The sequence below is a fragment of the Vipera berus genome (assembly GCF_964194415.1).
Source record: "Vipera berus genome assembly, chromosome: 2".
In the NCBI taxonomy this organism is placed as follows: Eukaryota; Metazoa; Chordata; class Lepidosauria; order Squamata; family Viperidae; genus Vipera; species Vipera berus.
Genome location: NC_138203.1, coordinates 121,820,804 through 121,847,969, shown reverse-complemented (window position 1 = coordinate 121,847,969; position 27,166 = coordinate 121,820,804). Strand labels below are relative to the sequence as shown.

Sequence of the window (27,166 nt, the reverse complement as noted above, 5' to 3'; positions counted from 1 at the left end):
AATGCAAGTAGAAAAATAGGGACCGCTACGGTGGGAAGGTAACAGCGTTCCGTGCGCCTTTGGCGTCTAGTCATGCTGGCCACATGGCCACGGAGACGTCCTCGGACAAGCGCTGGCTCTTCGGCTTTGAAACGGAGATGAGCACCGACCCCTAGAGTCGGAAACGACTAGCACGCATGTGCGGGGGAACCTTTACCTTTACCTAAGACTTAAATAATCAGGAGTTGTGATCCATTGACAAAGAGAAGGCTTGCAAAGTGGTGGATTTGTGAGTACACTGTTTTCAGATCAGAATCTAGAAGGTAGTTTAGGGTTAAGAGCCAAATAAAAAAACATAGGAATTGTGCATGACTTTGAACTTTTGGTCAGCAAGATACAAAACTCAGGTGGAATAACAAGAAGAATGGGGCTGCACACAGAGATCACAAGGAGATACTGAATAGAAATAGCACATTGGGCTCAGGGTATATTTGAGCCCACCCTTCACAGTGGCAGCATGCCTCTCCATACTGTACACAACACCCATGCTTTTGGTGCTGGTATTTCACAACCATGTTCCAGGTCACCAAACACTGCTTTGCCAGGTAAGGAACTGGATATGAGAAAAGATTTCCCATGATTACTTAACAATCACAGAAACAGTAGCCAACCTCTGAACTGATCAGGAGAAAACTAGGGAAAATATTTTGACCCAGAGGCCAGAGGAATCATAACAATTCTTCTTTTTGTCCACTTTCCCTTTTCAATCAGGCATAATAACTGGCTGAGGGCAAAGGGAGATTCCAGCAAGAGCAAGGCCGAAGGACAGTATTGGCTACAAAGAAGTGGCCTTTGTTCAAGCCTAGGACTCTGTACAAAGTCTAACTTTAACAGACGTATCAAGCTGACTTGAGAATGGAGTCCACCTTGCTCTCACTCCAAAGCACTTACTTTCCGGGCCAATCGCCCCACATCCTCGCTGATGTGCACCAACCGAAGCACCAAATGCCCTGTGTAGATTTCACTCAGTGCTCCATGATCCCGGCTTGCCTGCCGTGTCTGATTCAGTATTGTATACCAGCAATTCAAAGGAGAAGGGAGATTCTGATCCTTCCTGCATGTAAAGAGGGAAGCCCTTTTTAATCTCTTACTGCAGGAACAATGCACTTAGTATCTGCATCCTTAGCTTTTATCATCTTTTATTTCTCTTCCTTATTCGTGGGTTTTTTGGTTCTATTGCTCTCCACCATTTAATTCCAAGGAAGTAGTTAGTACTTGAGACTGGTCTTGGCCAAGTCTGGTAGTGTGCTGGATGAACATCAACTGTCTAGAAATAACTACCACTACTCACAAGGTGGTAAAACTGTCAGGAAGTAGTTGAGCTCTGGAATTGTGGTCAGCCTCTTCCAGACCAGGTTGTACTAACTCTGAAAGAGGAGGTCTGCACGGTGGGGGGAGATCCAAAGCTGCCTCTCCATGGTTGTAACTGTGGCAAAGAGTTTGTTTGCACAACCACATTTAGGGTACCGAGACCATTCCTAAGCCATTTGGACCTGATAACAATGATCAAAACTTGGTCATAGCCTAACATGACTGCTATGTTGTGTTTCACCCATTTGCATCATAGATACTTTAAGATTAAGGTACTGCATACACACACACAAAATCAAACATGGCTGATTAATTGTCCGTTCTATTGTCCCATCTACTACAGCAATGTAGTAACAAGATTTAGGCATCTTTCACTCTTCCTGCTGCTCAACTTCCATGTTCAACCTATTGTTGGAACTACACATCTACACATTTTTTCCTCGTAAGAAGGAGAGCTGCTGTTCGTGTGCTGACATTGCACTGGTACATCAAACCAAGTATTGCTGGTGAAGTAATCTAGTCATTTTTTTCCCTTCTATTCAATTGTGTCTGATTCTTGGAGACTTCCTGGACCAGTCCTTGAAGTTTTCTTGGCAAGATTTTTCAGAAGTGGTTTGCCATTGCCTACTTCCCAGAGACGAGAGAAAGTGACTGGCCCAAGGCCACCCAGCTGGCTTTTATGTCTAAGGCTTTTAACCACTAGACCAAACTGGCTTTCAATCTAGTCATAATATGAAGCATTTGTATCCTCTGGGATAAATTGTTGAATATAATGTAGGCTCACACAAAGTTTGTTGCAGATCATGTCATTAATCATCCTGATATAGAAAGCCTTAATCCCTGCCATCAACCCTTCCATCAGCAACCCATCATCGGCCATCCCGTCAGTTGTTTTCTCCACTGGTGACCACCTCCAGAAATATTTTTTTTTAAATAAAATAAGCAAAATCTAGCTTTCCTTAGCAATATCAAAATTGCTTTTAAGAAAAGGTATTTCATGGATATGATTGATACATTCTGCTTAATTTCTCAGAGGAGGTCACCACCCACGAGAACCAAGCACGGTGAAATAAGCCCCTGCAGTTTTCTTGGTAACGTTTTGGAAATGGCCATTCCCTTCTTCACAGGGCTAGGATTGAGGAACTGGCTCAGTGTCACTCACCTGGCTTTCTTGCCTAAGACAGGTAAATGAATACAGATTGATAATATTATATACTCTGGACCTTTACATTTGGAGATCCTTCTTCTGTATTATGATATTCTAATCAGTTATAATTATGTTAAAGTATTAATGTTTTATTCTATATTTGTAGTGCACTTAGTTATAAGCTTATGGCAAATAAAATTACCGTTACTGCCACTATATGGGAGCTATATTCTGTCAGTATAAGCCCCTCACTCATGTCAAGCATCACATCTGTTTCAACCTGTTCTCCTGACTATTACTCTTCAAATATCCAGGGATTTTTTTGGTAATATTTTTAAGCAATCATGGTTTTCATATGCTGTTATAGGCCAATGTTGTTGCACTTTCAATTTTCTTTATGAAATATTCCTAAAAAGAGAGTCCAGATTACTTGACAAAAAAAAAGTCAACCCCAGGAGTTTTCTATCAGAAGTATGAAACTGATTCACGGGTTATGAAACATGCTCCACTAAAACTGAATTGGTGTATTGACTGAAGAATATGTAAAAGGTCAAAGGGATTATGAGAGGGAGTCCATCCCATATCTTTAGCTCTCCCAAGAGACTGGAAGTCTAGGAAAGATTAATCAGTTTTCTAACAAAAAGGAGAAGGGGCAGGGATGAGGCATGATGGCGTGAACCTAAGCACCCCAACAGGAAACTGGGGTAATAAGAAACATTCCAACAAGGCTTACTGGTCACCAATTCATGAACTTTCTATTTCTTCCTGTATAGCAATGTCTCATATATAATAAGATATATATAATCACCACTGCACTGACTTACACACAAAACACACCCTTGTAAAGACATTGCCAGGAAAGCTCCAAGGGTCAAACTCTTGAAACTGTTCAATGTCTCTTAATGTTTTTTTCAGCTTTTCCCCATGCAATCACCACCCTCAAGTTGTCTCTGTGGAAGTTCCTTCTCAACACCCCCCTGAAGAATCCAAAGATTCTAACCTGAAATTCTGATGCTCCTTGGAGCCACGTATCTTAGCCGAGAAGCGTTCAGACAATTTCTCAAGTCCTCGGGAATATTCTTGTTCCACTTCAGCCTTCCGGCGCAGGAAGTCAGCCACATCTTGGAGCAACTGTTGCCGACTCTCTGCCTGAGAGTCAAGACCTCGGACTTGCTCCCCCATCTGCCAGCGCATTTCTGAGAGTGAAGCAGAGATTATAGCAGAGAGGAAGGTTTGGAGAACAAGAGTTTCAGTAACTCATCTTAGGTTGGAGCCATTTTCCTAAAACGTTGCTCTGGTGGGAGTTGCACTCCTCCTGAAAATGTTGGTTTGTGGGTCTTCCTGAACCCATAGCAGCTACTTCAGTAGCAGGTGGAAGCCGTGACCAGAGATCCTTTACACAGCTTTGGCTGACACATCAGTTACAACCATACCTGGATCAGGATGCCCACCAAAAGTAAATCCCATCTTGATTACCACTCAGTTGCCTACTATAGTGTAATTTATGTGGAGATAGTTCTCTCCACTGGGATACAATCCCCAAAATGACAGAATGAACTCAGTTCGAATCCAAGGCAAACCATTCAATATCACAGTAGACCAAGTCTATGACCCAACCACCGGTGCTGAAGAGGATGAAATTGACCGGTTCTATGAAGCCCTACAGCACCTTATAGAACTAACACCAAAAAATGATGTCCTTATCATCATGGGGGATTGGAATGCTAAAGTAGGAAGCCAAAAGATAACCGAAATAACAGGCAAGTTTGGCCTTGGAGTACAAAATGAAGCAGGGCACAGGCTGATAGAATTTTGTCAAAGACAATATGATGGTCATAGCAAACACTCCTTTCCAACAACCCAAGAGACGGCTTTACACATGGACATCACCAGACAGTCAACACAGAAATCAGATTGACTATGTGCTCTGCAGCCAAAGATGGAGAAGCTCTATACAGTCAATAAAAACAAGACCAGGAGCTGACTGTGGCTCAGACCACGAGCTTCTTGTTGCAAAATTTAGGCTTAAACTGAAGAAAGTAAGGAAAAGCACTAGGCCACTCAGGTATGAACTAAATCATATCCCTGACGAATATACAGTAGAGGTGACAAATAGATTTAAGGAATTAGATCTGATAGACAGTGCCTGAAGAACTATGGACTGAGGTTTGCAACACTGTACAAGAAGTAGCAACTAAAACCATCCCAAAGAAAAAGAAATGCAAGAAAGCAAAATGGCTGTCTGAGGAAGCTTTGCAAATAGCTGAGGACAGGAGGGAAGCGAAAGGCAAGGGAGAAAAAGAAAGATACACCCAATTGAATGCAGAATTCCAGAGAATAGCTAGAAGAGATAAGAATGCCTTCTTCAATGAACAGTGCAAAGAAATAGAAGAAAACAATAGAATAAGGAGGACCAGAGATCTCTTCAAGAAAATTGGAGAAATGAAGGGAACATTTCATGCAAAAATGGGCATGATAAAGGACTAAAATGGCAGGGACCTAACAGAGGCAGAAGAGATTAAGAAGAGGTGGCAAAATTACACAGAAGAACTATACAAAAACAAGCTTAATGTCCCTGATAACCATGATGAGGTGGTCACTGACCTCAAGCCAGACATCCTAGGACCTAGAATGTGAAGTGAAATGGGCCTTAGGAAAGCTGAGCAACAACAAAGCTAGTGGAGGTGACAGTATTCCAGCTGAGCTATTCAAAATCTTAAAAGACAATGCAGTAAAAGTGCTACACTCAATTTGCCAGCAAATTTGGAAAACTCAACAGTGGCCACAGGATTGGAAAAGATCAGTTTTCATTCCAATTCCAAAGAAAGGCAGTGCCAAAGGATGTTCAAACTATCGCACCATTGCACTCATTTCACATGCTAGTAAAGTTATGCTTAAAATCCTACAAGCTAGACTCCAGCAGTATGTGGATCAACAACTACCAGAAGTACAGGGAGGATTTCGAAGAGGCAGAGGAACTAGACATCAAATTGCCAACATACGCTGGATCATAAAGAAAGCTAGGGAGTTCCAGAAAAACATCTACTTCTGCTTCATTGACTAGGCTAAAGCATTTGATTGTGTGGATCACAAGAAACTGTGGCAAGTTCTTAAAGAGATGGGAGTACCAGACCATCTTTTTTGTCTCTTGAGAAACCTATATGCGGGCCAAGAAGCAACAGTGAGAACTGGACACGGAACCACTGATTGGTTCAAAATTGGGAAAGGAGTCCGGCAAGGCTGCATCCTGTCACCCTGCCTGTTTAACTTATATGTAGAGCACATCATGAGAAAGGCAGGGCTAGATGAATCAAAAGTTGGAATTAAGATTGCCGGGAGAAATATCAACAACCTAAGATATGCAGATGATACCACTCTAATGGCAGAAAGTGAAGAAGAACTAAAGAGCCTCTTGTTGCGAGTGAAGAAGGAGAGTGCAAAAGTTGGGTTGAAACTTAACATTAAGAAAACCAAGATCATGGCATCCGGCCCTCTCAATTCCTGGCAAATAGATGGGGATGAAATGGAGGTAGTAACAGATTTTATTTTCCTGGGCTCCAAGATCACCGCAGATGGGGACTGCAGCCAAGAAATTAAAAGACGCTTGTTTCTGGGGAGGAAAGCCATGGCAAATCTAGACAGCACACTAAAAAGCAGAGACATCACCCTGCCAACAAAAGTGCGTATAGGCTATGGTCTTCCCAGTTGCAATGTATGGCTGTGAAAGTTGGACCATAAGAAAGGCTGAGTGCCAAAGAATTGAAGCCTTTGAACTATGGTGTTGGAGAAGACTCCTGCGAGTCCCTTGGACTGCAAGGCGATCAAACCGGTCAGTCCTAGAGGAGATCAACCATGACTGCTCTTTAGAAGGCCAGATCCTGAAGTTGAAGCTCAAATATTTTGGTCACCTAATGAGAAGGAAGGACTCACTGGAGAAGAGCCTAATGCTGGGAAAGGATGAGGTCAAGAGAAGAAGGGGACAGAGAATGAGGTGGCTGGATGGAGTCACTGAAGCAGTAGGCGTGAGCCTAAATAGACTCCAGAAGATGGTAGAGGACAGGAAGGCCTGGAGGAACGTTGTCCATGAGGTCGCGATGGGTCGGATACGACTTCACAACTAACAACAACAAGAAGTTCTCTTTCAAAACGATTTGGATGCTGCAACTGGTACAAAATATGTGGCTAAACTACTTGTGGGATAATCTTGCCAATGTCAAGTAACACCAATTCTGATGTTGTTGGATTTATTATTGATGCAGTTTCCAGGCTAAATCAAAGTGTTATTTGATTCAACATCAGGATACCTCAGGGGGAATGGGACAACTTGGTGCAGCCAATTCACCATGGCCAACTGACTATGAGACAACTTGCTGAGACACAATTCAACAACTCAATTTAATTGTTTAAAATAATTAAAGAAATATTGTAATTTCTGTCATTCACATTTCATTTTGTCCCTCCATTTACATCCTTTTTTAAATGTCTATTCCCTCATTTTCTGATATTAGCATAACTCTTGTCCCACAGGTTTTCCCACAGCGAGTTGGCCCCAGCGGAGTTGGCTATGGCAAGTCGGCCAAGCCAATTTGGCTACGCTGACTTGTCCTAGAGCCTATATCAGGCAATGCCTTGCTAGAACAAAATTTTCCCTCCTGACTCATACACACAGAGAAGGCCTGTTAAAGGATTCTGCTTCAAGAGATGTAAGAAAGCAGACTTTCTCTGTGGCAGCCCCATTCTTTGGAACCTTCTCACTATGGAGATATGTGGCTCTTGCAATTTTTGCATTTCATGGAGAGATAAAATCTATTTCTGGAAGCCATTATTCCAAATTGATTGTTAGGCCAGAGATATGTGAGTATGACATGATCATTTCATTATATTATTGTATTATGGTTGGTTGCCCAGTCGGATGTTGAGACCGGATTTGGCAATTTTATTTACCTATTGATTACTATAATAGCTGCAATTATTTTCCTTGCTTTGTTTTATTATTTTTACAAGTTTTTTGCCACCCAGCGTCCACTAGGATGAAGGCTCGATATAAGCACTGCTGAATAAATAATGATTTTAGGAAAAGCTGAAAGGAGGACCATTGCAACATGAAGTCCCATTCAGTTAGCTTTTCTCTCTATCAAAGAAGTTATTATCTAGTTTCCAAAGCAAAGAATGCATTTGTAATCTTGCTTTTAGACTGAGCGTAATCTTCTTTGGTGGTCACACTAAGTAGATATTGAAGTATCAATCCTCCATGATTTAGTGAATGAACCACTCAGTATTTTTAATACCATCGTGCGGATTTTTAAAATATAAAAGGTCTGTTCATCAATTTTACTATTTAAAAAGGAAAGACAATATAAATGGTGGGATGGGTTTGTAGCAGAGAGAGCAAGCAGGCCATTTAGTATTATTTTCATTCAGCTTCTGTTATGAGTTTTTACAACTCACAAGTTACTTATGGCAAGAATAAATTCAAATAGTCCTTGATTTACAACAGTTCGTTCAGTGACCATTCAAAGTTACAATGGCACTGAAAAAAGTGGCTTATGACTGTTTTTCACACTTATGGCCATTGCAGCATCATAGTCACATGATAAAAATTAGGATGCTTTAGCAACCGGTTCATACTTATGACAATTGCAGTGTTTCGGGGTCATGTGATCAGCTTTTGCGACTTTCTGACAAGCAAAGTCAATGGGGAAGCCAGATTCACTCACTGTCGCTAAATTAACAACTGCAGGGATTCACTTAATAACTGTGGCAAGAAAGGAGATAAAATGGGGGGGAGGGAAATTCACTTAACAAATGTCTCACTTAGCGACAGAAATTTTGAACTCAGTTGTGGTTGTAAGTTGAGGACTACTTGTACATCTGTACAAAAACTATTGTGTGCTTCCGCAATAATTCAATTCCCCTCAACTTCACATCTATATTATCTATATAATATAGAAGCCTGCGGAGCCCGGGACAACTTTCTAGAGCTTGGTGGTGTTCCGGAGCGCCTTTCAGCTGCTTGGGAGAGCCGCGTGTTGACTGACTAACTATGAATCGCGGCTTGGAGCAGTGTTGGCGTAGAAGTGTCCAAGTGGTGGAGATATTGCCTGGCTGGTGTCTGAGATGGCTGGCGGCGAGGAGAGTGGAGTACCGCGGCCTCTCTGGTATGGCGACCTGGCCTGGTGGGGGAATGCGGACGCTGATGCCTCGGACGTTAATGAGATACAATTTTAACCTCTGCGCCGCCAGAAACTGACTAGACCATGTTTTGTGGTTCGGTTGAACTACCATGGTCTTGGTTTCCCTTCCTGGCCGACTATTATCTGGTCCTCTTACAACATGACTTTGAACTGTAACCGGAGTTCTCCTACCATTCTGTATCTCGACAGGCTTATCAGCCCTGATGTATTTCGCTGACTCTCTTGCTCTAATTCCCTCTTCTCTCCTCCCCTCCCCTATAATTTTGGAAGGTCCGGGGTACAACCACTGTGGGAGAGTGGTTGAGAGTTTACATCTGCTGCCCCCAGAGGTGAGAGCTCTGGGCGGTATTGCTTCCCCCCCCCCCGGTTGCATGTACCAGGCTGCTCCCCGGCCCTGACCGCCGTGAGAGGGCGGGATTCGATCTGTTCCGGGGTTTCCAGCTCTAGTGGCAGTGGAGCTGGGCTAGCACTCTGGTCATTTGCCTTCGATTTATTTTGAGATCCTCCCGTATCGATCTGGTCTGCCTTGCTGCCTTTTGTCAGACTTAATTAATAACCATCATGCGTCTGACTTATCCTAGCACGGTTTTACTCGCCCTCAGGGGGGCCCCCCCATCCTGGGAGCGACCCGCCTTACTTTTTACACCTCCTCTTGATGAAGGGCCCGATTGTTGGGACCCTGAGAGATGGCTGGGCACGGATAGGGGCCTCCGATATAAACCAATTAAGAGGCCCCTGGTTAGGTTTTTGGCTAAATTTTTTAGGAGGTTAGGGAGGGGGGTGGGAACTTCTTCTGGTTGTTTGGATATGGGGGGTAGTCCAACAACCGTTGTTCAGGCCAGGTCCGGGATTGATCGCGGGGGGGAGGAGCGGGGGTCGGTTGCCCCCGGGGCTCCAGGGCAAGTCGTGGGATTACCCATTCCCACGACGTTAGGGAATGGCAGCAGGTGCAGGAACAGAGGGCCGTACCGATCTCAGGGAAGGCCTCTCCGCTACTTGCAAGCGGTGAGGCGTTCCGACCCTCTTGTTCTGCCCCGAGGTCCCGGGAGTGAGGATGTGCAGCCTCCTGGGCTCCGGCTGGTGTGCTTGAATGCCAGGTCTGTCGTCAATAAAGCTCCTCTCGTCCGTGACTTGGTCGAGTGTGAGCAGGCGGACCTGGCTTGCATCACAGAGACTTGGTTGGGCCCAGAGGGCGGTATTCCTCTGGCTGATCTTTGCCCACCAGGTTTCCGGGTGCTACACCGGCCTCGGGCTCAGGGTAGGGGTGGGGGAGTGGCTGTTGTTATGAGGGAGACCTTAGGTCCGCGGGAGGCCACCGTTCCGCAGATAGTCGGTTGTGAGTCTCTCTTTTTGAGATGCGGCCCTGGTGCGCAGTTGGGCTTGCTGCTGGTGTACCTTTCGCCTAGTCACACAGCAGCAGCCCTGCCTGAGCTTCTCGATGTCCTCTCTGGGCTGGTGGTTGAGTTCCCGAAACTTATAGTTTTGGGGGACTTCAATCTACCATCTCTGGGAGGATCATCTGAGTTGGCTCGGGAGTTCATGGCTTCCATGACGGCCATGGACCTGACGCAAGTAATTTCAGGACCGACTCATGAGGGAGGCCACACCCTTGACCTAGTTTTCTTATCTGGTCGGTGGTTAGATGATCTTGGTGGGGGCTCTCCAATTATTATGCCCCTGTCATGGACCGATCATCATCTCCTGCGGCTGGTCTTCCGCTTTGCTACCCCCCGCCGTGGGTGTGTGGAACCAGTTAGATGGTACCGCCCCAGACGCTTAATGGATCCCGAGAGATTCCAGGCAGCGCTGGGGTCCCCACCTGCCTCCCCCACTCACAGCTTGGCAGATGCCTTAGTGGAAGCCTGGGAAAGGGCAGCCACTGAGGCTCTTGACCGAGTTGTACCCTTGCGGCCCCTGACCCGATGCAGATCCTGTCGAGCTCCATGGTTCTCCGCGGAGCTCCGGGAGATGAAGCGTCGGAGACAGGGCCTAGAGAGCGGTTGGAGGTCCAGCCGATCCGAATCCGACCGATTGCGACTAAGAACCTACATTAGGTCTTATCTCGCTGCGATAAGGGTGGCGAGGTCTAATCACTTCGCTACCCTTGTCACGTCCGCAGATAATCGCCCGGCCGCCCTGTTTAGGGTGACTCGCTCCCTCCTTAATCAAGAGGTGAGGGAGGAACCCTTGCAGGGTCATGCCGAGGAGTTTAACAATTATCTGTCGGACAAAATCGCTCGGATTCGGACCGGTCTGGACTCTGACTGGGCAGAGTCTGGCGATCAGGACACGGGCGGTCTTGTCGATATCACCTGGGAGGAGTTTGATTCTGTGACTCCGGAGGAAGTGGACAGGATTATGGGGAGACTGAGCTCCACCACATGTTTATTGGACCCGTGCCCTTCCTGGCTGGTTTATGCAGCCCGGGAGAGGACACGCAGCTGGTTCCAAGCAGTTATATCAGCTTCTTTGAGTGAGGGTAGCTTCCCTGCCGCCTTGAAAGAGGCGGTGGTGAGGCCTCTCCTCAAGAAGCCTGCCTTGGACCCAGCTGTATTGAACAACTTTCGTCCGGTCTCCAACCTTCGCTTTCTTGCGAAGGTTGTTGAGAGTGTGGTGGCGCATCAGCTCCCTTTGGTCCTGGATGAAGCGGATTATCTAGACCCGTACCAATCGGGTTTCAGGCCCGGGCACAGCATGGAGACGGCATTGGTCGCGCTGGTGAATGATCTCTGGAGGGCTCGGGACAGGGGTCATTCCTCTGTTCTAGTCCTATTAGACCTCTCAGCGGCTTTCGATACCATCGACCATGGTATCCTGCTGCGGCGTCTCAGGGGATTGGGAGTGGGAGGCACGGTCTTACAGTGGTTCTCCTCCTATCTCCAGGGACGTTCGCAGTCGGTGTTGACAGGAGGGCAGAGGTCGACCGCGAGGTCTCTCGTTTGTGGAGTTCCTCAGGGGTCGGTCCTCTCGCCTCTCCTGTTCAACATCTACATGAAACCGCTGGGTGAGATCATTCTTGGCTTTGGAGTTGGGTATCATCAGTATGCTGATGATACCCAGCTTTTTCTTTCGACCCCAAACCACCCCAGTGATGCCCTCAACGTGATGTCCCGTTGCCTGGAGGCGGTTCGGGTCTGGATGGGGAGGAACAGACTTCAACTCAACCCCGACAAGACCGAGTGGCTTTGCATACCTTCATCCCGGGTCTATTCGGATATTCCATCTCTTTCTATGGGGGGTGAATTATTACCCCCCGTGGATAGGGCTCGCAACTTGGGAGTCCTCCTAGATTCACGGCTCACCTTGGAAGATCACATGGTGGCTGTGACTAGGGGGGCTTTCGCCCAGGTTCGCCTGGTGCGCCAGTTGCGGCCCTATCTAAGCCGGGATGATTTATGCACGGTCACTCACGCGCTCGTGACCTCTCGTCTAGACTACTGCAACGCTCTCTACATGGGGCTGCCCTTGAGGACCACCCGGAGGCTCCAACTGGTACAGAATGCAGCCGCGAGAGTTGTGTTGGGAGTCTCCCGATACTCCCATGTCACACCTCTGCTCCGTGAGCTGCATTGGTTACCAGTTGTCTTCCGGGTGAGATTCAAGGTGCTAGTAATGGTGTTTAAAGCCCTTCATGGCAGGGGTCCGGAGTACCTTAGGGAACACCTGCTGCCGGCGTCTACTTCCCTCCGCCCTGTGCGTTCCCACAGAGAGGGCCTCCTCAGGGTGCCACCGGTCAGAGAATGTCGACTGGTGGCCCCCAGGGGGAGATCCTTCTCTGTGGGCGCCCCGGAGCTATGGAACCAGTTACCGGTTGAGCTCCGGACGGCGCCCGATCTTCGCTCCTTTCGCCGCGATCTGAAAACATACTTGTTCGAGCAAGCCGGCCTGGCCTGAGGGGGGATTGGTGGGGTTTTTTACTATTTTTATTGGGGTTTTTTTTATTTTATTATGTATTACTGTATTTTTAATTGGGCATGTATTTAATTATCTTTTATCTTTTGTAAATCTCTGTGTTTTATTCTTGCCCTGTACACCGCCCTGAGTCCTTCGGGAGAAGGGCGGTATAGAAATATTAATAAATTAAATTAATTAAATTAAATCTATCTGGTCAGAAAACAGGAATACATTCATACACTTTTCAGCCGTGTTATTCACTGGAAAGTTAAATAATGAAACACCCCAGGTAGGAAACACTTCCAGGTCTGTTAACAAAATATAAACTAAACATAAATCAACCATTTCCACTCTACGTCAGTATGCAAACCAGTTATCTCCTGATAAGCCCTCTATTATTAGGATCTTCAAAAACATGATGTAAGAGTCTTAAGACAGCATCTTTTTAGGGGCAACATTGAGAGACTTCTTTAAAAATGCTGTCAGTTTCACAACACCCTTCAAGAAGAGAATTCACAAGAAAGCAACACATTACAGCTGGGAAGAAAAAAGAGAATCAGTGAATAATTGAAAGCAGACACTCCCCTCTTTGATTTGGGGGCCCTGATTTCCCCATTGTAGTTTATACAAAGAGATTTATATTACAGAGGGATTGGGATGCATTTCTTAGTAGCGTGAAAAATGTTCTCTGGATATACTTAGGGATTCTCTGCTATTATTTTCTTGTATACAAGTAAGAGATAAGTACTGACATACCGTATATTATTTCCAGAAGGAGGGCAAAGAAATAATGCAGAAATAATCCTGAACTTCTAATCTGCAAGCTTAAGAGATTAAGGAAACAACAGACACCTTACAGCAGAATTTCAGATGCTCTTCTGGCATCCATAAATTCCACAGATTTTACCACTTAGGTAAGAGGATTCTCTGCCTGCATGTTGTGGATCATCAGAGCTCATAAACAGAAGGTCTGATAATGAGAGAGAGGAAAAAATTATACACAAAGAGAGTGCTTCTTTGCAAACAGCTGTCTTAAGAATTCTCAGATGAAATTACAAGCACAGTAAATAGGCACCGTACCTACCTAACAATACTTTGAGACTTACAGACACAGGTGTCCACGACCAAATTCTGACTACCTTCAGGAGTCAAGAAGTATCTGGACACAGCAAACACACAAGCAAAGAACAAATCCAGAAATTAGCAAAACTGATCCCTAAGGAAGCATCTATGGGGCTTTCAAAGCCAAGTTGAGCCAATAAACTATGCTCAGTTCCTGCTAGAGAAAAAAGTGCTGTAGAAATGCTGCCAAGTTTCCTCTGGATGGATGGGAACTCCACCACTTCTTGGCTTCTGCAGTTTCCCCCCTCCGACTTATTTGAAAATGGCACAATTAGGTAGTATAACTAATACAAATGGCTTTTACAGCTTTCTGTATCATCCAGTCCCCACTGTTTTGGGTCTTTTAACTGAACTATACTGTGTTCTGCCAGACCACACATAGAGCAAAGAACAGGTAGACGAGCTAACTTCTGGTAAAGACCAGGCAATGTTCAGGAGTCCTTTTACCATAGCACCGACACTCTTTCACAACAACCCCAATCAAGGCAATTTTCTCTACTTTCAGTGAATGGTGAGGCTGAGACATGAGAACTGTTTGAGCTCCGGGATCACATCATTTCCCCTTTTCTTTGCAAACTTGGCTCTATATTCAGGCCCAAATTCTGCTGCTGGTAGCAGAAAGTCATAGCTGCATCGCCATAGGCAAGGAATCCATCTCACACCTTTTTTATCACCAACAGAATCACCACCAGAACATTCCTAGATTCTTCATTATCATTGGCAATTCATGGGACTATGGAGGCTCCTCTCCCTTTACATGCTACGAGATGGCCAACTTCTGTATTCAAAATACCCCACTGAACTTTCCATGGAGCAACTGGGATTACTCCTCAGTTGCTTCATGAGAGAGACAGACTGAAATCTTGACTCATACAAATACCATATATGATCTGGCTTCAGTTGCCTCATGAATGGGATTCTGAGTAGGAAAAGAATTAGGAGGAAAGTAGGGCATCCCTCTCTCTATTCTCTGCTTACATGATGGTACAAAGGCGGCATAAATCTATCATCATAGACTATCAGTCTATGATGTGAAGCAGAAATTGAGGTGGGGAGCAGTTGAGAGCTAGACTTTTTAAGGCAAAGATTGCAATTAAGTCAGCAACCAAGAACTGCTCAGTATTTAAGGTCTAGCAGCACATGGCAAAGGGTCCATTAAATTGTAGGGTAGGTTAGAGACAGGGTAAGGACTATTTCACCATACAAAACCCCAGGATATTAATTTATGCTACCTGGGGGAAAATCCTCTCTCCATCTTTCCTAGTATGGGGCCATATGCTGGATCTGTAACTTGTGAACTGTTCCTGGGCTTTAGCCTGGCCATGCTGAGTCAGTTTCCTACCTCTTGTTTATTGAGCCAATCATGAAAAAAATTAATTTTAATTAATTAAGGTATTTAATTAATTAATTAAAATTTAATTTTAATTAAATAAGGTATTTCTTTTCTTCCCACTGACTTAATCTTCCATTTCTAGCCCCTTTGTCCCAACTGGTATTTATGTTTGTATGCAAATGCTTTCTTTTTTTAAGTTCTTGAACCTCCTTGTGGTTGCTTGTCAATTTTTTTCCCCTGAATAGGTCTTGATTCCCCATCCCAGGAAACCAAACTTGGGAGTGGCATTAGGCCTGGGATATCTGCAGGACCGTCTGCTGCCGGGGACGACTGCCCATTGCCCAGTGCGCTCACACAGAGAGGGCCTCTTCAGGGTGCCTCCTCAGGGTGCCATCGGCCAGACAATGTCGGCTGGCGACCCCCAGGGGGAGGGCCTTCTCTGTGGGAGCGCCAGCCCTTTGGAATCAACTCCCCCTTGAGCTTCGGATGGCCCCAGACCTCCGTTCTTTTTCCATCAGGCTGACCTGGATTGATGATGGGTTTTTAAAAGTTTTAATTTTAACTGTGTAATTAATATTTGGGGCTGTTATTTAATTTTTTCTTAACTTTTGTACTGCTGGTTTTTTATTGTTGTTAGCCGCCCTGAGTCCTCTGGGAGATAGGGCGGCATATACCGGTAAGTCCCATAATAAATAAATAAATAAATAAAATTAGCAAAAGAGTAACTGATCTGGACAGCAGGATTGCTGGAGGGCAGTGATGTGTCAAGGGCGTGTGGTACTTAGCTGACATTAACTGATAGCACCACTTCCCACCAATGTGAAGATCTGTATGTTCAGAATGATTTGGAAGGCAGGCTGGTATAGGTGCCTCCTAAGTTTTGGAATCCTAAGGCAATGCCTACTCATCCTTATATTCATCCCTTCCCTGGATCGCTCTGTGATATGAGTGTGATAGTGCAGAAGTGAGTCCTGGGAAGAAAGTCTCTTTCTTTGAGAGTGACAAAATCTTGGACAGCATATTTTTATATCTATTACTGGTACCAACTTGTTTCTAAAAAAAAATTAATCAGAATCTCATAGAGCATGCCATAGACAAACCTCTTAAATGAAACATGTAAATTACTTCATGACATTTTGTGCTAAAAGTATTCCAAACATAAAAGTTAACATGATGAATCTTTTTTCTTGTAGATGATGAGCAATTTATTTGCAAAAAAAACCTCAATTTCCTGCAATCAACCAAGCTCAAATGACAGACTTAATTGGTTGCCTTCCCTCTTCTCATCATAGCAACAAATAAAGCTCTCAAAATAAATGCCTTTTGTCCTTTGTTTACTGCAACACACATCTAGGAATCTTTCCTTTAAGTTAAAATCCGTGACGTTTTAAGATCATTTCATCTGCTTCCAAAATGAAGAAATAAACTAATGTTATATCAGTTCAATGAATGCTTGTCATCAAGAATTCTTCTTGTTCTAAAGCAGTAATTATTACCAATGCAACTACTATTTAATAAACTAGTAGTGTCTTTAGTTTTATGCAACCAACACATATCTGTTCACAAATTAACTACATGATCTATAATCTCTTCCATCCAGGTCAACAGGCAATTAATTTTTAATTAATTTTTCCAACACAATATTCTCTATATGCAAACTGGTTTCTCTTTAACCATAGGATTGCTGTTGGAGATCAGCTAATACCAGTTGATTCCTCTCATTTGCCAAGAAAAGCAATAAAGTTTGGATACTGGTTTTGGAGGTGTGTGCCTTTCATGCACTGTTAGCTCTTTGCAGACCAGGGCTTTTGCTGTAGGAGTCAACTGAGTAAATGGCAGAAAAATCCTACTAGAACAGTTGAATTTTATATGGGCTTGATCAGAGTCAAATTAATTGTGCACTACGACTATTTAACATCAGTTTGAATGTGATTGGTTAATTCTGGGCACAGCCACATCCCTACTTATAAAAGGGTGTGCTCACTTAAACACATTATTGCAATTTTTTTATTGTTACTCTTTTCTGTTTTTCAATTGAATTGTACAGTATATGTGTTATATTAAATTAAACCTGGCATTTTAACAGGAGTGTGTAAACTTTTTATATCCACTGTAAGGTTAGAACAAGTTGGACTACAGCCCCTCTTAATTTCATGCCAGGACTGTTTCTCATAATTTATCAATAAGCTAACTTTCTTACGAAACAGACGTTTTAAAGAATACTATCACATTTCTGCATGTTACTTCCTATCTACAGCACCCTCCTCCCAATTTGGTATAATAGTGTTAGGTAAGAACCATAAACCTGTATAATAATCTAAAAATCAAGGCTAGTAATTCACTTAATGACAGCTATAAAAACAAAATATGACATATACCAAGGTAATACCAAAAGCAAAATCAAGTTTGATTTGATGTAGAGAGGCACAAATTGCATGAAGATCACACTATTACAATCAAGCTATCAAAAGCCACACCTTGGAGCAAAATTGGATATGTGCTTATTAAATTACATACAATGCTGAATGTTAAATACTGCTTCTCAATGATTCCAGCAAGCATGAATATATAATTGACTATCACGACAAGTAGCCTAGACCTACATAAAGAAAAACTATGGCTTCAAAACCTATGCAAGAAGGAAGCCCATTCTTACTGAGCAATCATTCCTATAAATTGAAAAAGGAAAAGAATGTCTGTGCCCTTTTCATGTCATGCTCATAGTTTGTCAATGGCATGAACATACTAATGTAAAAATTAGTATTTTGTATTCAGATCCCCTGTACATACTCAACTATCATATATTAGAAAACAGTGGGCTAATGCCTCCTTAAGTAACACCAGCTGCCTGCAATTAGTGCAGGTTCGCATCCCACCAGGCTCAAGGTTGACTCAGCCTTCCATCCTTCCGAGGTAGGTAAAATGAGGACCCAGATCGTTGGGGGCAATAAGCTGACTTTGTAATAATGCCGCTTTGGGGGGGCCAAAAGCCCTAATAAGCAGGCATATACATAGAATGAAGGCTACTGCTAAGCTTGTAAGCCGCCCTGAGTCTTCGGAGAAGGGCGGGATATAAATGGGATTAAAATAAAATAAATAAAAAATACTTTAACCATTTCAAAGATCTTCCATTTCTTTGGGGGTGCAAAGAAATGTAGAGAGACGCATCAAGAGTCCCATAGCTTGTCATGTTCTCTTTGACAACTCTATTGGCTGCTGAACATCAGAGAATGTAATCCAAGTTGCATGCAGTGGCACAGTACTAAATGGAGCTCACACTGATTTCATGCATCTTTACACTGAAATAGGCTTGTAAACAATTCATCTGGAGAACTAACATAACAATTAACAACAGGGAACACAAGATAGGTAGGTAGGGATGTGGGGGGGGATTAGAAAGAAGATAGATAATATATGATAGATAGATAGAAATATAAATACGTGTGTGTAACATACACCTACACTTCCTTATTTCACTTGCAAAACATGACCTGTATACAACATATAGTGCATTCAGAAAGTATTCAGACCCTCTTCACTTTTGTCAATTTTGTTGTGCTCCAGCCTGATTCTACAGTGGTTGAAATTCATTTTTTTCCTCATTAATCTACACTCAGTATCCCATAATGACAAAGTGGAAACAGAATTTTAGATATTACATCGGCATAAGTATTCAGACCCTTCAGTCAGTAGTTTGATGGAGCACGTTTGGCAGCAATTATAGCCTCTAGTCTTTTTAGGTATGCAACAAGCTTTGCACACTGGACTGAGGAATTTTCTGCTATTCTTCCTTGCAATTCCTCTCAAGCTCAATCAGGTTGGATGGTGTCTGTCAGTGGACAGTCATTTTCAGGTCCCTTCAATAGGGTTCAAGTCAGGGCTCTGGCTGGGCCACTCTAGGTAGGACATTCACAGAGTTGTCCCTAAGCCATTCCTGTGTTGTATTGGCTGTGTCGTTATTATTATCATGTTGGAAAGTGAACCTTCACTTGAACCTGAGCGCTGTGGAACAGATTTTCATGAGGATATCCCTGAACTTTGCTCCATTCAGCTTTCCCTCAACCCTGACCAGTCTCCCAGTCCCTGCTACTGAAAACCACCCATACAGCATGATGCTGCCACTACCATGCTTCACTGTTGGGATGGTATTCAGCAGGTGATGAGCAGTGCCTGGTTTCCTCCAGACATAACTTTTAGAATGGAGGCCAAACATTTCAATCTTGGTTTTATCAGACCAGAGAATCTTGTTCCTCACAGTCTGAGAGTCCTTCAGGTGCTTTTTTAAATGTGCTTTGCACTGAGGAGAGGCTTCTGTCTAGCCACTCTGCCATAAAGCCCAGATCGTTGGAGGCCTGCAGTGATGGTTGGCCTTCTGGAACTCTGTCCCATCTCCACAAGATCTCTGGAGCTCAGTGGTCATTGGGTTCTTGGTGACTTCTCTTACTAAGGCCCTTCTCCTCCGATTGCTCAGTTTGACTGGGCGACCAGCTCTTGGAAGTGTCCTGGTTGTGCCAAACCTCTTCCATTTGACAATTATGGAGGCCACTGTGCTCTTGAGAACCTTCTGTGCAGCAGAAATTTCATTGTAGCCTTTCCCAGATCTGTGCCTTGCAATAATACGCTGAGTTCTGCAGGAGTTCCTTTGACCTCATGGCTTTTGCTCTGCTACAAGTATGCATTGTCAGCTGTGAGGCCTTCTATAGAAAAATGTGCCTTTTCAAATCATGTCCAATCAATTTAATTTACCACAGGTTGACTCCAATCAAGGTGTAAAAACATGGCAGCAACAATCAAGAGAAATGCCCCCCCCAGCTAAATTGCAAGTGTTGTTGCAAAGGGTCTGGATACTTATGCCAATGTGATATTTCAGGTTTTTTAAAATAAATTTACAGACATTTCTAGAATTCTTTTTGACTTTGTCATTATGGGGCACTGAGTGTAGATTAATGAGAAAAAAAATGAATTTCAACAATCAGGCTGCAGCGTAACAAAATTGAGAAAACTGAAGGGGGTCTGAATATTTTCTGAATGCACTGTACAAACACACAAGCATCATTCAGCAGGCAGCGTGGGGGGGTTGCCCTACAAGAGACATCGTCATATGCTGCAAATATTCTAGAAAAGTGTGTAGGAACAATGCAGACAGTGGTATTGAGTGCAAAATTCAGCTTCTAGCCCTTTGAAAGTGTGAGATTACACACGAAAATGTCTGAGAAGTCAATGCCTGCTGAAATTGCAAGTCAGCTTAGATGCTAAATATTATCAGGTGATTAGGGAATTACATTTCTGAGCAATGTATCTTGCGTCTGCTCTTCATATCACAAGGTACGCGTGCACATATTGATTGGTTGAATGTCACCCATCTCACCCAAATTCATGAAATTTGGAAGGTTGCTGTGTGATATACAGCATTAAAAATACGAGAGTCCAAAATAACAAGAGGAGAATAATATGTGTCCAGGAAGAAAACATTCAATGTGCCCTGATTCGGCATGAACAGGTTTTAGTAAAGCAGAAGAAGTGAGAATGCACTTTTTAAAAAATAAAATTTAAATTAAAAATGAATTCCCTCCATCAACACTCAGCCTAGAATTCAAAACCATGATCCATATCAGATCCCAGGGTGCTGAAAGTCCAGGGTGCTTAATGGGATGGGGGAATTAAGAAAGGAGCCAGCAAATGAGGAGGGGGGTGGGGTGGACACATCTGCTTTATCTACCAGCTTTATCAACAGAAACAAGACGGAAGAGTGAAGAGACACAGAAATGGATAAAGCCCTTCCCCCACCCCACAGCACAAAAGCCTCTGAAAAATCAGAACTGACAACTCGGAAGCTACACTCAATGGGGAGAGAAAACTCAGATGGGAACAGGGAGAAGGGAAAATCAGTTGACTGGAGAGAAGAAGGAAGGCAGTGACACCAGGCCATTTCCCACCCCCATGCAAGGTCTTGATTCAGCAACAGGATAGGGCACAAAGCCAAGGATCTGGGGAAGAAGGGCAAAATAAGAAAGCCTCCAAGTTCCCTCTAGGAAGTATTTTCTCCATTCCAGTGGGGCATAGAGAAGACAATGAAAATAATCTATATTAATTGCAGTAACAAATACAGGTATCAGGCATTCAAGAGCCTGCAAATAATTTGATTTATAACATGGCTCAAATCTTCACCCGAAAACAGCTACAGGCAGTCCTCGACATATGACTGCAAGTGGGATTGGAATTTCCATTGTAAGTCATTACAATTGTTAAATCAAGTCGGAGCCAATTTTATGACAATTTTTACTGCAGTTGTTGTTATGGGAACTCAGCTTCCCCAAGGGGTGTTTTTTGCCAAAAATCAGCAGAAAAGGCAAAAAACTATGATCAAGTGACTGAAGGATGTTGCAGCTGGTTACAAATGTGAGCCAACTGCCAAGTACCCAAAATTCAATCATGTGACTCTGGGGATCTTGCAACAGTTGTAAGTCGCTTTTTATGAAGCCATCATTAACTTTGAACTGTCATTAAACAGTCGTAAATCAAGGACTACTTGTAATACTGTATTATTCTTCTCTTGTAAACCGTCTTGTTCTTTAGAAAATAGTTTAAAAAAGGATGCCTTAGTGATGCAATTGCAAGGATCTTATTTATTAGGTATACCTGCCTTCATATTTTTATGGTGGTTCAAACAGATTAGGCTACCCCTATTGAGTCTTCAGCTGATCTGGGATCCAGAGTTCATGTCCCTCAGGGCAAATTACAGTTCACTAAGGCTCACCTTCCACTATCTACTAACCTGGTGCCTTCCAGATGTGTTGCATTACATCTCCCATAACTCCCAGTCAATATTGCCAAACAATGTCCTATTAAGAATTGTTGGAGAATTATTCCAGCACACTCAAGGGGCAGTATACCCTACTATTGCAGCTTAGCTAGCTTCATCTTCACCTTGAAGGTGAAAAGTTAACTTGCTATAGACCCCAAACATTTTACAGTACTGCTTGAAGGCAGAACAGCAAATATGGCCTCTATCCTTAATGAAAGCACAAGATCCCCCAGAGGTGAAGTTATTAAAGTAGAACTTTCCACAAGTGCTTCTCCCTCTGGTAGTAAAAGCACCTTTGTAATAATAAATTAAATAAACCTCCTGCTTTCTTCCACACAGCATTGAATGAATGGCCTGAAACAACAACCTCATTCTACCTCACGGGAAAACCCAGCTTATCCTACATTTGGATTTATCTGAAATCTGGTCTAAAGCTAGACTACTTGGGTTCAAACGCTCTGTATTCAGTGAGCCACTGGATGTATTTGTATTACTATGTCCACTTTCTAAAAGGGCTGAGAAGATGATACACAACCAGACCCAAAGCAGCTTGTATTCAGCCACTGCCTCTAATTTCCAGGAATGTAAACTAGTAAAGCCCCTTCTACCACTCCAGCTTCTTTTTTTATAAAAAAAAGAGCACCAAAATTGTCACATTTTCAAATAAAGCAGTGGGCAGCAAACACCTACTATTTACTTGTAAAGAATGCCATTCTTGGAGATAAATATGATATGAGAGCATTTTGCTTTGTCACTCCAGTCTCCCATTTAAGAGAACTTTTGAAAATGTCAAGTGAGGAAGTAAGCCTGAAGGAACACAATGGAGATGCTCTACAGCATGTTGGAACCCATAACTACCACACTGGCTATTCCTGTTTCAGGGGCATATGCCATCTGTAACACCAAAGTCAGCAATCAGCAAAATCCAGTGAACTAAGCCCCATGGTGAAAGCATTCCCAAACCCTCCTCAGGGGCTATTTTCCATACTCAAAAGCTCCTACACTGATCTTCAGAAGATCACCCTCTGCTTCAGGGCAAAATAATAGATCAGAATAACAGAACTGGCACATTGGAGGTCTTCTAGTCTAACCCCCTGCTCAAGCAGGAGACCCCATACCATTTCAGACAAACGGCTGTCCACTCTTTTTTTAAAAGCCTCCAGTGACTGAACATTCACAACTTCTGAAAGCAAGCTGTTCCACTGATTAATTGTTGTCACTGTTAGGAAATTTCTCCTAAGTTCTAGGTTGCTTTTCTCCTTGATTAGTTTCCATCCATTGTTTTTTGTCTTGCCTTCTGGTGCTTTGGAAAATAGGTTGACTCCCTCTTCTTTCAAATATTGGAACATTGCTATTATGTCACCCCAGTCCTTCTTTTCATTAGACTAGACATACTTAATTCCTGCAACTGTTCTTCATATGTTTTAGCCTCCAGTCACCTAATCATCTTTGTTGCTCTTCTCTGCACAATTTCCAGAGTCTCAACATCTTATGTATATTATGGTGACCAAAACTGGATGCAGTATTCCAAATGTGGTCTTACTAAGGCTTTATAAAGTGGTACTAATACTTCACGTGATCTTGATTCTATCCCTCTGTTAATGCAGCCTAGAATTGTATTGGCTTTTTTGGCAACTGCCTCACATTGCTGGCTCATATTTAAGTGACTGTCCACTAGGACTCCAAGATCCCCGTCACAGTTATTGCTGTTCGCTTCTTTTAGCAGGAACCCAGGAAAAGGGTCTAAATATATTTGTGTTCTGTTTCTCCTTTATGCATAGTAGCGGGTATCCAATCTTGTAAAGTTTAGGAGGAGTATTGTTGTAGTGAGCAGGGTAATAGGACTTCCGGAAGAGAAAATTTAGCCTAGCAGTGGGCGGAGATATCCAAAAAATAAAGCAAACCTGTATGTTATGTGCCAAGTAATCAGGGATACAGGTAGCTTAATGGACGTACAATTTTATAGCCTGTTCCCCTGGTTCATAATATATATTACTTATTCAAATCAAAATGTTGTAAGTCAGCCTTGTTGCATTTAGAGGACCTCCTGCTGGGTGTCTGCCCCAAAGCCCTGCTTCAATGTCATCAATGGTGCTTTGCCACTGATAAGAGAGAGAGGTCTGCTTCACAACATAATATCCACTGAATAATATTCTATACAAATTGCATTAAAATGGAGCACTATCCTCTTGTACAGCTGCTCCTTATTGAAACTGAGCTTATACTCCCATGCACACACCCAGTTGTCTCAATGGGGGGGGTGTTCCCCAAGTGGGCCCACTCTTCTTTCTTCCACAAATACCAAAATGCCTTAGAAGATTTTGTGTGTCGATTGGTTAAATTATAGTAAAGACTGTGAACCCAGACTGCTGGACCAAAGCCTTCTGGTATTCAGTGGAAGCTTCTGTTATACACAACAAGCCAAGGCATGTTCAGAAAGGTGCCATGCGCTGGGGAGGGGGGGGGAGAGGGAGAGAAGCTGCAGATGAATGGGGCCGAGGCAGAATTATTGCTGGTTGATCAGTCACAACAGAGAGGAAGTTGAACAACCGGAACCTTGAAGAGGGGATGTTGCATTATAATCAACAGCTTTGCTGTACAAGGGTGTCTTCTGATGGGAAGTGGAAATGAATATTTTACAGAGAAGAGGGAGGTTGCTGGGACTCGACTCCAGGGATCTTTTCTTTTCTTGTCAATCTGGCGTATTTAGAGCCTCACATGATGTCCTGAACCAATAACCCCACATCTTTTATCTGCGAGAGCATGTCCATGCTCCTGGAATCTAAAAAAACCCCGTATCATAGCCTTTGATTCGTGTGGTGTTTTTTTAACACCTCCAGCAATAATATTATCTGGGTTGAAAAATCTGGGTCACATTTTTCTAGGTTTCAGGGGCGGGGAGGGGTGGTGGACCAAGGCGTTCGTCTGCCAGCAATAAAAAACGCAGCCGCAATGGATCCCCGCAAGGAGGACGATCCTCGGACAAGGCAAGTCACCCCAGCGGGAAAGGGGCTCCCGGCTCCCGCAGACGGCGCCTTGAATCCCCCAGGCCTACAAGTTCACAGGCAGAGGGGAAGTGAGAGGGCCACCACCCCGTGGTCGCCGCAGTGACCACCTGCACGAGCAGGGAAACGTCCAGCTCCGAAGGACCGCTTCTGCCGCTCCCCACTCCCTGGCTACTATAGCGCAGTGGCGCTCCCGAAGCACGCCCCTCGGTCCCCGTGCAGGCAGTGCGCCCCTATCCCCTCGTACGCAGCCCCGCCCCTTTCGCCCGCTGCAGGCAACTGGGCAGCCCCCCCACTTCGCCCTCCGGTCCCCGTGTTCTGAGTCTCCCGCTCGGGCAGCCCCACCCACTCCAGCAGCCGCCCCACTGCGACCCCCACCGGGCGTCCTCGCCGCCGGCCCCCCCCCCCGACCACCACCACCACCACCACCCCGAGCTCACCTTTCACTTGGTTCTCGTATTCGGCCAGGCTGCCTCGCTCGCGGCGCGCTTTCCCCGGCGCGTTCATCTCGACGGGTTGTGTGGCAGGGCGCAGCAGGGCCGCCGCCGCTCGCCTGCAAGATGCGCACGGGAGATGCGGCGCGGTGTGCCGCGCTCCTGGGTTGAGGCACCGCCCCCTTCCCTTCTGGTTCCCTTCCCCAGCGGAGAAGCTGGGGCTGGAGCGGCGGGATTAACCCGCTGCCTTCCGGCTTCCCCTCCCCTCCTCTCCGTGCCAGCCACAATCAGCCACCCCCACCCCCCCGGTGCCAGGCGCTCTAGTCCAGGGCTGGAGCCAAAGGCTTTGTGTCACTCTCTCCAGCGCCTGGACTGCACCGAAGTCAACAGCGACCGAAGAAACGCCAGCGGCGACTGTTGCACCACCAGATTGCACCCTCCTCTGTGAATTGCGTTGGAGTAACTACGGTACACCACCTTCCTCCTCCTGCTGCTGCTGCTGCATCGCCCATTTCCAAGCAAATACGATGGTCATCGTGAGTCTCCCCTTTTTCAAAGAAATAACAACAGTACATTAGTCGTATGGAGTTGGCTCTGAGGGCTATAACTTGGATAAAACCACATGTTCCGTGCAAGACCTCTGATGCTTCACGGTGTCAAGAGGACAGGCTCAGAGGGTTGTACATACAAGAGTGAGCAAAACTGTTGTGCTTGTCTCAGTGCACTGACCAAACAGGAGGAGGAACAGGAAAAGCATGAGAAACCTATCTAGGATATCTACTACTGCCCTTAAATATAATTATAAGAATTAGAGCATCATGCCGAGAGTAGGTATTTGATTTCTGGCTTAGCATGGTATGAGAACCATATGTTATGTCTCAGCACAGTTTGTGAACCAGGCCCCTATGGCTTGTTCTATAAATCATAGTATATAAATCTTAGCTTACAGTGAAACTGAGGCCTCAAAGTTATTGCATTGGGTTAAATTTTGCATTCCCAGGGAAGGGGGAATAAACCACCTTAAAACCAGTGTCAAAATAGAATAAGATTTTTTTTCCACCTTGCAAGTCTCCCTCCTTTGCTTCAAGCTGCATAAATAATTAAATATCTCCAGAAATGCCTTCACAGAGGACTTTTGTGGCATAGATTAGAGTGGCGAATGGGACTGGAGCTGGAAACCAGGTTTCTTTATGTCTGCCCTCCTTTAAATGAGCCCATTTCATTATTGGAAGATACTGTTTTCTCTCCTGGAAGATAATTTCTTTCCTGGAAAATAAAAGGAATGGGAAGCACATGATCCCTTTTGCCTCAGGCAACAAAATTTCTTCAGCCAAGGCAGAAGTATTTAACTAAAGTAGATTATCATTAGGCCAGAGATGGGCATCCTTGTGCTCTTGGCCAACATACGCCTGAGAATGTCATCTTGGCATCCATCCCGCAATCTCACTACCTAATTTTTGATAGGCTCCTTGAATTATAAATAAATGAAATGGCAGAATGCTAGGCCTCAAATCCATTTTCATTTCTAAGAACATCTCTGGGACCCATATGGGCCTCAAAGGTGATTGGTTAAGAAGATGAATCATGGCTGCAGCCTTTTTGAAATTTGCCAAATATGTGCAAGGGTGGCAGAAGGCACCTAGGAGCCAGGAAGTTAGTTTGGGGTATATCAGTCTTCTGTGACTGGTCATATGCACCACATCAGGAAAAAGGATATTCTCCCTCAGCATTTTGTGAAAATAATCGTGAGAGGCTCTCCTAATTCCAAAAGTGTCCCACTACGGCCCCCAAGGTTGCCTGTTCTTCATATCATATGCATATTTTGAATTATTCCTATGGAAGATGAGACAAACAAAAAAGGCTGAGTTCCTGTTTATGAAAC

The 27,166-nt window shown here is 44.3% G+C and overlaps 1 protein-coding gene across 2 annotated transcripts in view; it reads right to left on the bottom strand.

The window, feature by feature from the left end:
- Nucleotides 1–25,428, bottom strand: part of ARHGAP4 (Rho GTPase activating protein 4) — a 58,083-nt gene extending 32,655 nt beyond the window's left edge. For both annotated transcript variants that reach the window (XM_081319889.1, XM_081319890.1), the window contains exons 1-3: nucleotides 25,291–25,428; nucleotides 3,498–3,693; nucleotides 931–1,093 (exon numbers count right to left, since the gene is read on the bottom strand). In XM_081319889.1, coding sequence (XP_081176015.1) covers nucleotides 931–1,093; nucleotides 3,498–3,693; nucleotides 25,291–25,357 — 426 coding nt within the window. In that variant the 5' untranslated portion in view covers nucleotides 25,358–25,428. The remainder of the gene's footprint in view (nucleotides 1–930; nucleotides 1,094–3,497; nucleotides 3,694–25,290) is intronic.
- Between the last annotated feature and the right edge of the window lie 1,738 nt (nucleotides 25,429–27,166).